At 36.8% G+C, this 13,082-nt stretch overlaps 1 protein-coding gene across 1 annotated transcript; it reads left to right on the top strand.

Moving 5' to 3' along the window:
• Nucleotides 1-10,080: 10,080 nt before the first annotated feature.
• Nucleotides 10,081-11,064, top strand: LOC116411741 (mas-related G-protein coupled receptor member H-like). The gene has a single exon (XM_031904580.1). The coding sequence runs from the start codon at nucleotides 10,081-10,083 to the stop codon at nucleotides 11,062-11,064; it is 984 nt and encodes a 327-aa protein (XP_031760440.1).
• The last annotated feature ends 2,018 nt before the right edge of the window (nucleotides 11,065-13,082 follow it).

The following is a 13,082-nucleotide window of genomic DNA, read 5'->3' as shown; positions in this document are numbered from 1 at the left end:
AAAACACCATAAAATCAGTAAATTCAAATAAAACCACCCAAACCTACAAAAGAACAATAATTGCAATGAAATCAGTGGTCAGAGCCCTGGATCCACCAATGTCACTGCAAAAGCAACCTTTTAGGGGCACTAAATACACAATAAAGAACAATGCAAAGATAAAACACCATAAAATCAGTAAATTCAAATAAAACCACCCAAACCTACAAAAGAACAATAATTGCAATGAAATCTGTGGTCAGAGCCCTGGATCCACCAATGTCACTGCAAAAGCAACCTTTTAGGGGCACTAAATACACAATAAAGAACAATGCAAAGATAAAACACCATAAAATCAGTAAATTCAAATAAAACCACCCAAACCTACAAAAGAACAATAATTGCAATGAAATCGGTGGTCAGAGCCCTGGATCCACCAACGTCACTGCAAAAGCAACCTTTTAGGGGCACTAAATACACAATAAAGAACAATGCAAAGATAAAACACCATAAAATCAGTAAATTCAAATAAAACCACTCAAACCAACAGAAGAACAATTATTGCAATGAAATCAGTGGCCAGAGCCCTGGATCCACCAACGTCACTGCAAAAGCAACCTTTTAGGGGCACTAAATACACAATAAAGAACAATGCAAAGATAAAACACCATAAAATCAGTAAATTCAAATAAAACCACTCAAACCAACAGAAGAACAATTATTGCAATGAAATCAGTGGCCAGAGCCCTGGATCCACCAACGTCACTGCAAATTCAGCACCCAATAGCAATAAAAAAGTTACAGTGCAATAGAATAATTCAAAAACAGAAATCAATTATGAAAATGCCAAAAAAACACTAAAATGCAACCAAATAAATCAGATAATTATAGAGCAAGATCAGAAATAAAGTTTTAGTAAAAAAAAAGACTGCCAAAGAAAGCAAAGAAAGAAAGAAAAGAAAAGAAAGAAAGATTTTTTTTTTTTTTTTTTTTTCTAAGTGTAAGTGTGTGTGTAAGTGTCTGTGTGTGCTTGGGAAAGTTGTAAATAAGTGTGTATGTGTGTAAAAGTGTAATAATGACAAAGATAGAAGAAGAAATGGAAAAAAAAAAATAAAAAAATTTTTTAGACAGTTGAGATAGAAATAAGCAAAATAAACAGTGGTTAGAGAGTTGTAGTTCAGCTCACACAATGCAGGCAGGCAATCAGGGCGACCAATCCAGCAGGAAGGCAGCAGGAAGGCAGCAGGGGGGCTCCAGCAGTCACATGTGCTCAGCAGGAGTGAAGAGGCGACGCGGGGGCGGCGACATTTAAAGGGACAGCAGTGGACACGTCATCAATGCGTGTCCACTGCTGTCATTGGCTGAGGGACCGGATCGGTGCGGCTGGGCGACCGGATCCGTGAGTATGTGTTCATTCGCTCGTTGCCTAGGGGGTTGTGAAGGCTTTACAAGCGCTGCGCTGCTTTAAAAGCGAGCGCAGCGCTTGTAAAGCCGACAGTGCCATTGGACGTAGATTCTACGTCCCATGGCACTTTGGTCCCTTGGTACCTGGGACGTAGAATCTACGTCCCTTGGCACTTAAAGGGTTAAATGCATGTACAGTAAATAATGAAAAAGATATGAAATAATCCTACAGAAGGTATACATTTTCCTGGTGCTTAAAATAGCTATTGCAGGTTACAACACTTTTTATAAATAGGTTTAATGTACCGTCTTTAATTATGTACTCTTACTGGGTCATCACATGAAACCTTAATATATGGACATTACCCCATAGATCGTTTCATTGCTGGTGAGAAAACAGCTATACATTCACTGAACTGTGCTGCATAGAAGGAATAACCCTCTGGTTAAGCACAAGTGCTGGCTAAACATTTCTCCATGTTTTCAAATTGATCCAAAGTTGTAAGTAGCACTGGTATTATTGCTATCCTTTTTTCAACTCGAAATTGTTTAAAGTTGTTACTAAGTAGGTAGAAGGGCAAAACACACTTTCATTTGTGATAAATGTCTCTAAAACATATTTACAATGATTATTCTGCACAGGGAGTTTTGTTTGTCTGAATAATTAGAATTATAAACCAATAATTGCGCTAAAAGGAAAAAAGAATTTCAGGAGACATCAAAGGGAGAAATACTGTACAGCATCCTTAAAACTCTTGCTAACCCTGTCTCACCAAAGTAGGCATCCCAAGCATAATTACAGGTGCAAAAGTGTTCTCCAGTAAAATGAATCCTACCAGTGCACTCATTTTATTGTAAGCTTACATGATAAAATATATTTTGAGCTAGAAATATATTTAATTCCTTCATATGAAACCTAGAATAGAGAATCAAATATAAAAAGAACATACAGGCCTAGGGCGGCCTAAATTGCCCTAAATCCACCCAGCCGCATGTAAATTTTGCTCCCAGACGGAGCACTGGGAACAGGACGTGCAGAAAACTTCAGCGCATCCTGTCCCCAGTGCTCCATATGGGAGCAAAGTAAATACACATGCGTGCAAACCAGGGGGGGGGGGGGGGAAGGGGGCGAAATGGAGAAGGGGGCTGGCCTATGGGCGTTATTTAAAATACCTGTTACATTATGAAATCTAGAAAATCTTTGAATTTCATTACAAAAGTGATTTATTAGTGCCAGAAAACAAGCAATGCTGATAAATGTCTACATGTCCAAAGCCCAAAATGTCACCAGTGTTGTGGTAAAGAGGTTGTAAAATTTCAGCCTTTGTAAATCCCCTACATGTTTATTAAAAATGCTAAACACCTAACAGATTTGTTTCCATGTTTTTGAAGACTATGACAATCATCTGAGAATCAGAATTCCTGTTTAAAGCATATATGTGATTCAATTTAAAAACAACTACTGCATTGCAACATCTCATTCCCTACAATTATTTCAGGAGTTTGGAAGTAATAAATACATTACGAGAGTGCACTAAAACCTGTGGATAAGAAGAATATTATTATATAATACACCAAAGCCATAAATATGCTGTAAATCAGGGAGCCCCAACCTTTCTTACTCATGAGCCACAGTCAAATGTAAAAAGACTTGGAGAGCAACAATAGCATCATAAAAGTTCAAGGAGCTGCCAAATAAGGGCTAAGATTGGCTATTAGGTAGCCTCTATGCACACTATCAGCTTACAGTAGGCTTTATTTGGTAGTAAATTTTGTTTATATTCAACCAAAACTTGCCACCAAGTGAGGCATTCAAAAATAACTACCTGGTTTGAGGGCACTGAAAGCAACATCCAAGGGGTTGATGAGCGACATGTTGCTAATGAGCCACTGGTTGGGGATCACTGCTGTAAATTATATCTTTATAAACAATGATTACTGATGTCATTAGTTATAATCAGTGCTTAGCACACACACACATATATGTATTATATTTTATGATCATTACTTTTTTGCTGGAAAAGCAGTTGCAGCTACACCATTGGTTTGATACCTATTGCTTCCCATGGACTACTGGAAGCAATGGTAGACCCATCATTTGCATGATTTTTTGCAGCTATTGGTGCTTAGAATAGATAGCTATAATGATTTTTTGCAGCTATTGGTGCTTAGAATAGATAGCTACATTAGAGACGGCAAACGTACTTATCATGGCCTCTCGCCTAAAGTGGCAAGCTGTGTATATAGATATACTGTAGATTACAGTGAATGGGCATAATTAATGTGATAGAAGGATCTAGGGGTTTTTGTTGATAACAAGTTGTCTAATTCTAGGCAGTGTTATTCTGTGGCTACTAAAACAAATAAAGTGCTGTCTTGTATAAAAAAGTGCATTGACTCACGGGATGAAAACATAATTTTGCCTCTTTATAGGTCCCTGGTAAGGCCTCACCTTGAGTATTCGGTGCAGTTTTGGGCTCCAGTCCTTAAGAAGGATATTAATGAGCTGGAGAGAGTGCAGAGACGTGCAACTAAACTGGTAAAGGGGATGGAAGATTTAAGCTATGAGGTTAGACTGTCGAGGTTGGGGTTGTTTTCTCTGGAAAAGAGGCGCTTGCGAGGGGACATGATTACTCTGTACAAGTACATTAGAGGGGATTATAGGCAGATGGGGGATGTTCTTTTTTCCCATAAAAACAATCAACGCACCAGAGGTCACCCCTTTAGATTAGAGGAACGGAGCTTCCATTTGAAGCAGCGTAGGTGGTTTTTCACGGTGAGGGCAGTGAGGTTGTGGAATGCCCTTCCTAGAGAGGTGGTAATGGCAGATTCTGTTAATGCCTTTAAGAGGGGCCTGGATGAGTTCTTGAACAATCAGAATATCCAAGGCTATTGTGATACTAATATCTACAGTTAGTATTAATGTTTGTATATATAGTTTATGTATGTGAGTGTATAGATTGGTAGGTGTGGGTTGTGTGTGCTGGGTTTACTTGGATGGGTTGAACTTGATGGACTCTGGTCTTTTTTCAACCCTATGTAACTATGTAACTATATACAGCAGCTATCTTCTTTTCTTTGCATAAGGCTCATATTGTCCATGAAGAGGAAAAACATGGAAACAACTAGAAAACAATAAACAAATTGTGATTAAGTCTGAGCACAAAGGAGGCAAAATAGTGATCATGAACCAAGCAAACTAGTATATAAAGATTTTATCCAGTTGGGCAACAGGGGTCATTACAAATTCTTTTCTCAAGATTCAGTAGTTAACCCAGCCAAGATCATTAACATAGTGATTGAGCAAGAAAAAGGAATACAGTAACTGATGAATCAGTCTGATTTCTGATAAATAAGCACCTAGTCAAACTGGTTATTTTAATTTTTCCAAAAATACATAAAATCGGCCACACCCTGAGATGCTGATCTTGTGAAATTTATATTGACATTGTTACAGTTAGTACTAAAAAGGGGGGAATGTAATAAAAGTTGTTAACGGAAAAATAATTTGCAATGAGAAAATGTATGCCTCTGTGTGAACAAATTTGCGCAAATTTAATATGGGCTTTGCGAATGCAGCAACTGTTTAGCGACCACTTCCAAGTTTTAAAGCGCAGTGTATCTAATAAAACCTCTTAATGAAAAAGTTTGCTCTAAAAGATTACGGCACCTTCAAGCATGCCTCAAAAGCTTTGCAACACACAATTAAAATTTGCAATGCAATAACAGTCTAATGGACAATATTACATTGCGAAATGCAAATTCTCATTCTTATTTGTGCCAATTTTTTTTCTGTTTATGACTTTTATTACATTCCCCCAATGGAGTTTTTTTTCCAGATACAAGGGACGGTAATGGTGGCAAATATGGACACATCATATCCCTGACTTCTGTTCTCTGCTATGTATTTATCTATACTGTATACTGTATATTTCTTGCTACATTTCTCTGTGGTCCTTCAGTTGCTGAAAATGTAACTTCTGATTATAGCTACCATTTTATTAACAAGTTAATGGTGAGATCGGTGAGATATAAATGTATAGGAGGTTATTGTGAAGTGCAGGGGCAAGTTATATTTCCTTAAAAGCAGCTGCATGCATTCTGCTGCATCTAATAATTTCACTTAAGTTTTGGGTAGGTACATAACTTGTGCAGTACCATTCATTAACATGTATATTCTGAGTATATGTATCTCTTTATGTAATGATTTCCTTTGATTCAACTTTTTATAGTAACACTTAACTTTAATCACAATAGGGCTGCTGGTAACATCCCCCTTATACCAATATTTTTTTTAAAAACCAACACAGCATATTATTTTAAAACAAATATCCGTTATTGTCGGTGGCCCTTTTATGGTGGCACAACATATCTTTTGGCAGAGATCCAGATCTAATGTCCTGTTTGTAACAGAGTATGTTATGCAGAAAGATACACTGGTCATAAATATCCACTTGCTATTTACTAAGCCAACAACATGAAAGGCAGTGAGGCTGGAGATGTGCTTTTATTAATTGGCAACAGCATTTCACACACCCCCTACTCAACATTTACAGACTATTCAGACACAAGAAGCAAGCTTTACTAAAGTTTTCTTGGATTTTAATTGTGTGGTTCTAGAAACAAGGTACTCCAGTTTCAGGACAATTGGTAAGATTACTGATTTCCTTGAATTTCCTTCTTTCCTTCCATTTTTCCTACTTTTTTTTTGCATAATAAATATGTATTTTTTTTGTTTATTATTAGGCATTGCGAAAATTCACATGCATAGATAATTAAAGCGCCTGTCTTCATGTTATAGCAATATACCTCTTATATATGTTATTTACAGCTCACACATATTGTTACCCATTGAAATGAGTGGACTGCGTCAAGAGAATAAAGTATTCAATATCAACCAATATAGAATCTTCTGGTATGTATGGCCGCACCTTTAAATTTATTATGTGTTATGCATACTACGTGCACCAGTAAGAATCACCTTTAAACCTGTCTCCAAATGACTGTGCACTGTGAAAATATATATTTACTTTTTAAACATAATGTTGACTGCACTTTTAAAATTTCTACATGATTTCTAGAAAGCAGGGTTTTTTTTTGTTTTAAAAATGGCTTTGGGGGGCTTTGGTTTTCATCAGATAAAAGATGGCTGAATGGCTGAACACAGCTGAGCTGATTACAAACACACTGCAAGAAAAATAGAGAGGTATGTTTCAAAGAAAATATTTTTATCTACACAGGACTAGGAAGGGTTGGACTGGATGATGCAGGGCTACCGCCCCAGGGACCCCACACCCCCCACAGGGCCTCCCCTACACACGTGCACACATGCATACAACACACATTTTGCCAAGTATACACATGCTTTTGCACACACAATTTTGCGGCTTTTTTTATTGCATTGTGGTTTTATTTTGCCTGAAAATTTTTTTATTGCTATTGCAAATAGCATTTTCACTAACCACACTGCACAATACCTTTTGTATGTTATTACAGGTATGGGATCCCTTATCCGGGAACCCGTTATCCAGAAAGTTCCAAATTACGGAAAGGCCATCTCCCATAGACTTCATTATTGGCTAATAATTCTAATTTTTAAAAATGATTTCCTTTTTCTCTGTAAAAATAAAACAGTAACTTGTACTTGATCCTAAGTAAGATATAATTAATCCTTATTGGAGCCAAAACAAGCCTATTGGGTTTATTCAATATTTAAATGATTTTTAGTAGATTTAAGTTATGGAGAACCAAATTACAGAAAGATCCCTCTGGATAATAGGTTCCATACCGGTATATTACATTTTTGGGGATTTTTCTGCATTTTTAGTCATTTTATTGTGTTTTTAGCTATTTTATTGCATTTTCAGTTCTTCATAGGTTCTATTCGCCTGTTTCTGTCTGTAAAACAGATTGGGCCAAGGCAAAATATTCAAACTGTGATTCTGACTGCTGATTACACTAGAAAAAAAAGCATTGGATTGTAGTGATTTTATTGCATTTTACATTTTTTTTTTGTTACTCATTTGTGTCCATGGAAATTTTGTCTGCTATATTTAAGTGCCTCTGTACACCACATAGTTTGGTAAATCTATACATATTTGGCATCCAACTGCATTGTGAAACATTTGGCATATAATGGGGTAAAATGTAAGCTTTGTGATGTTTTTTAGAAATTTAATAAAAACTGCTACATTCAGCATAGCTTTGTAGTTTGATAATTTGTAGTAGAAAGATGTATTTACCCATTTTGGTTTTGTCAGAATGTGTACTTTTGGAAAATGTATGGTTTTATAGGGTCTCCATACTGTTAGGGGGTCTTATAGCACATAATACACATATTTTGTGCTTAGTCTGTCATATGCACTATTTTTATATTGGTGCCCCTGCACACCAAGCTGTTAAGGGTAAACAGCATAGCATTCAACCATGCACACTTTTGCATCCATTTTAGCACTTTACACATTGATATTCCATTTGTAAAAGTTCTTGTTTAGGTTTAGGTAATGCAGTCGATACCACAGTGGGTATTTGTATATTTAGGGCTTTATCCTACAATTTCAGTCTGAATGTTAGTTTTAGATCATTGCATTTAAATGTACGACCAATATCTGGACATTCGTTGGAAGAAGACTAAAATCTGAACATGTATTTCCAGCTTTATACCACACACTACACAAAATTGTGCTAAAAATCACCTGGTGGTGACCAAATCCATTTTATATAGAAGTATTATTAGACTAATGTAATAATAATATACAAAGTACCATAAACACACTGAGAGATGAAACCAACCTCATATGTGGTGAAAAATGACAATACTAATGACCAAGAACATGATTATAGATCATGTACCACCACTAAGAAATGTGGGGACAGAAACTACTAACCTTTTAACTAATTTACTCAAATATGAGGCCAGATAAATTTATAGTTTGGACATTGTAAAGGTGGCCATACACAACCTTGCAAAGGAGAGGATCTTCTCCCAATATGATCATTTAAGGTGGATGATATTGGGCTAATTCAATTGTTTAACCCTAGGATATAGGAGCCGATGCGGTCTCTGACCCAACGGGAAAATCAAAACTGCCCAATCGACACCTGAACGATGGGCAGATATCAATCGTGAAGGCCCGTGAGGGGGCCCCTTACACAGGCAGATAAGCTTACGAATCAGTCTAAAGGACTCAGCAGCTTAAATCTACCTTTTAGGATCATTAGGCTTTACTAGGCTCCAAGTGAACAATTTCTTTGGACAGGTAGATAGTATCTAATGCAGACGAGAAATGTAGGCAGGCAGGTAGCAAAGTGAAAAAACATGGTGCTTTGACCTGTGCCCTAGCCACATTTGTAAAAAAAAAATATTTTTAAAATAGAATAAAAGAATCAGTGGTTACTTTTATAACCCATTAGCTTACAAATAGTAATGTCAGTGATGGAGGCAGTCCCTTGGGTCTCTGCACCAGCTGAAAAATGCTATGAGTGACATTTTCCTGTTTTTATATTAGTATTTCCAAATGTCACTTTCATTTAATTCTATGAACATGTACTTTTATCAATACAGCTCTAGAATCATAAAGAGTAGCTTGCTTTAGTGATATGGCATTGATCTAAATGTTTTGTTTTGTAATCATAGTAACAGGGAGTTGTAAAACTACTTAATGCTGCTCTTTATGAGATAAACACTGTAATATCAGTGTAATATTTTGGTGCTGCTCTATATTTGCATAGGCTGCTTAGTGCAATACTGCAGAGCTGAACAAAAATATACCCTTACTATATTTACTTAGAGAGGTGTCATTGATGTCCTCGGTCTCCAGAGTAGAGGAAGTGGCTGAGATGTGTTTTGTCACAACTTGTCAGCAAAAAAATAAAGCTTGTGAAAGTGAGAGACAAAGGAAAAGACAGAATGAAGAAAGAGACAGAGTATTAGAAAGTATTACATATATATTGCCGGCAGACAAAAAGGGTTAAACCCTCACAAGCCTTGTGAGATCCTTTAGTGCTCCTTTAAGAAGCACTGGAACCCCCCGGTAAGCTGCGTTCTGCTCCTCACACCAGACTCAAATGATGGCACTAGAAGGAGGCGCAGCTTGACCTTTCCTTACCATTAGGTAATTTGCCTAAGGGGAGCCCATGCTTCAAGGGGCACGCCGCAGGTCTCTACACTCTAAAAAGCTGACCTGATGTTGCATACAGAGCCCCTATTTTTCATAAATGTGATTGCCTGCATTTACTTCATTCTTCTTCTATGCTATAAAATAATGTTCACAAAATCTACATCTGCAGCTACCTCATAAATGGACATCTACTATGGACTTTCTATTGGAAGTGACTTGCGTAAACAATATTATATACCTAATTATCTGACAGCTACAGAACATAGAAGATACATTTGGACCCAATGAACAACAATGAGCTTTATGTTAGAATCATAAGAAATGTTGGAAGCAAAAAAATAAGTGAGTGAGGGCTCTATGAGAACACCATTATCAAGAGAGGAGACTGTTATGCTCATATGTAGAGAATAATTACAGTTTGGGAAGGCTGCTATACTTTAATATAAAATAATAAATTCTGCAGCGAAGGCCTTCTCCTCCCCTGGTTATATCAAGTTTAAAGTTGTTGGAACTCTTCACCAAACATAATATTTATATGTGAGAGACTAATTTACTATTATATGTTTCACAGGTAACTATGATTAAACTGTACAATGAATTAAGAAGAAATGAAACCGAAGAGGCAATTAATGGAACAGGAGAAAGCACAGGGCTGGCAAACAAAAACCCATCTTCCTTACCATTGTCTGTTTTTTCCTTACTTATATGTTTTACTGGGTTGGTGGGCAATGGGGCTTTATTTATTCTTCTCCGTTTTAAGGTTAAAAGAAATCAGTTTATACTTTATGTTATTAATCTGACTGTAGCTGATTTCATTTATCTTGTTGGCCTTTCAATTTGGATGCTTTACATGTTTTGTAGTTTAAATGGTTTAAAGAGCTCAAAAATTGTGATGAAACATCTAGCTCAAATCAGTGATTTATTTTATAATTTTGGATTTAACACTGGCATTTATCTACTTACAGTCATTGGTTTGGAAAGATGCTTTGCTGTACTTTACCCACTGTGGTATCAATGTCATCGTCCCAAGAACCTGGCTTTATACATAAGCACTGCCTTGTGGCTACTATCTGCCCTAGTTACTGGACTTGAATTGTTCATATGCGATGGTGAAAAACATTATCTTTTGCAGGGTTCCGAAAATTGTACAAACGTATATTTTTTTACATCTGCTTTATATGTCATTGTGGTTCTCATTATGCTGTGGTCCAGTGTGACACTTCTTCTTGATATTGATAAAGCCCCACAGCATTGCCATTCTCCAAAGCTTTACATAATTATAATTGCTAGTATCACCATTTTTCTTGTTTCAGTAGTGCCTTCCAGAATACTGGGTCTACTTTTGTATTTTAATATACTTTCAGAAAAAAAATACCTAGTATCTATTTTCTTTATAACTTCTATTAGCTCGGCAATAAACTGCAGTGCTAATCCTTATATTTACATTGTGGTTTCCAAGTGGGGAGGAAAAAAAAGTCTAAAGCGTTCCTTAAAATATATGTTAGAGAACATCTTCAAAGAACCCACAGAAAGCCAGACAATGGCAACAACTCCAATGTAATAGAGAAAGAGGCAGCAGAGCGCAGAAGAAACTTGAGTAATCGAGTTGATGTGCACATAAAAAAAGTTCAAACTATTATACTTTCCCCCCCAAACACCCTTGCCAGTGTCCCATCCATGCTCACAACATAATTTGTAGCAATTTACCGAGTTCTCTTGAGTGGAACTTGCTTGTTAAGTCAGAGGCAGGAGGCCAGTATATAAAAAGGAAGAGCAAAGAATAGGGATTTCCTTCAATGTGTTGGTCCATGGACAAGAAACCTAGTAACTCTGACCCAGTATTTCTTTGGATTTTCTATGGATTTCCTTAACAGGGGGGCATATTTAGGTCATATGTAAAATTGTAAAATTAAATACAATGTACTTTGCTGTAGATATTCATATATTATGGCTATCATTATTTATTGATTTATATTGCTGCATAAAACAACATGATAATGTAGGTGAGTATCTTCTGCTTAATGTGTATAAAGCATATCAGGGTCTCTTCTCTTTAAATTTACAATTATTTCATTTGCTCTTATGTATTGACTTAAAGGATGCCTGTCACCCAAAAACCCACACCAAAACCCACACCATAGAGTGCCTGGTGGCATAGCACTCAGAGGCAGCTATTTAAAAGAAGACTCCTAGTGGAGGCGGCCATGATGGGGCACATGCATGCACATAATGAGCAAGGGCCCCAGCTCACTCATTATGGACAGTTTTGTGTAATAGATCAGTTAGCGTGTCCCCAGATCCTATATCACATGCATACACATAACAAGTGAGCGTGTTTCCCAACATGCTAATGATAAACAATACTATTGTTTTCCCAATCTGAAGTATGTTTTGTGTTAGCCCCCATATGTAGGGGGAACAAATTCTAGGGTATCCTTTATTGCCGCGTTTTGTCAATGTAAAAAAGAACTTAAAAATTCCTTCCTATTTGTGGGTTGATAAAGGCATTTTATGCATGTGATTTCATTGTAATGGGAAAACATTTTTGGCATTTTGTTGAAGTAACAAAACAAGGCAATAAAAACGCCCCACCTGTCATTGCCTTTAAAGGGGTTGTTCACCTTTGGGTTAACTTTTAATATGGTGTAGAGCAGGGGTCCCCAACCTTTTTTTACCTGTGAACCCCATTTAAATGTAAAAAGAGTTGGGGAGTGACCTGGTACCTGGTGGTGGTGCCAAACAAGGACTATAACTGGTTATTTGGTAGCCCCTATTTGGACTGGTATCCTACAGGTGGCACTGCTTGGCAGTACACCTGTTTTTACCCAACTAAAACTTGCTTCTAAGCCATTAGAATTTAAAAATAAGCACCTGCTCACCCAAGGGGTTGGTGAGCAACATGTTGCTCAAAAGCCACTGGTTGGGAATCACTGGTGTAGAGAGTAATATTCTGAGACAATTTACAATTGGTCTTTATGTTTTAGTATTTGTAGTTTTGAATTATTTCAATAATTGTTCAGCAGCTCTCCAGTTTGAAGTTATACCAGCTTTTTGGTTGCTAGGGTCAAAATTACCTTAGCAACCAAGGGGTGGTTTTAATGAGAGACTGGTATATGAATAGGAAAGGGACCGAATAGAAAAATAAGTAATAAAAAGTAACAGGTACAATAAAAGTGTTGCCTCACAGAGGAATAGTTTTTTGGCTGCTGGGGTCAGTGACCCCCTTAGAAAGATGAGTTAGAAGAAAAAGGCAAATAGATCAAAAACATAATAAAGACCAATTAAAAAGTTGCATAGAATTATTCATTCTTTAACATACTAAAAGTTAAGTTAAAGGTGACCCACGCATTTAAGGTGGAGGCTCAGATTAGGCAATTAGACAGGGCTAAACTGGGTATAATATGACCAGAAAACTGGGAGATACAGAGTTGCATCTAAGAATGCTGTCTGAAACAACAGAACTAATGATGTCGTCTGGAAGATTTACTGATATAAAGAACTCTAACACATGAAAAAAACAGAATTTCTAGTTAAAAAAAACAGAAATTTAGTACTTACATCAATAACACATACGGCAAT

The sequence above is a fragment of the Xenopus tropicalis genome, chromosome 6 (assembly GCF_000004195.4).
Source record: "Xenopus tropicalis strain Nigerian chromosome 6, UCB_Xtro_10.0, whole genome shotgun sequence".
NCBI lineage: Eukaryota > Metazoa > Chordata > Amphibia > Anura > Pipidae > Xenopus > Xenopus tropicalis.
The sequence above is the reverse complement of the archived record's forward strand: the minus strand, read 5'-3'. Positions and strand labels throughout refer to the sequence as shown.

Excerpts from the sequence above, each read along its gene's own strand:
- LOC116411741 (XM_031904580.1), top strand. The coding sequence starts at position 10,081 with ATGATTAAACTGTACAATGAATTAAGAAGAAATGAAACCGAAGAGGCA.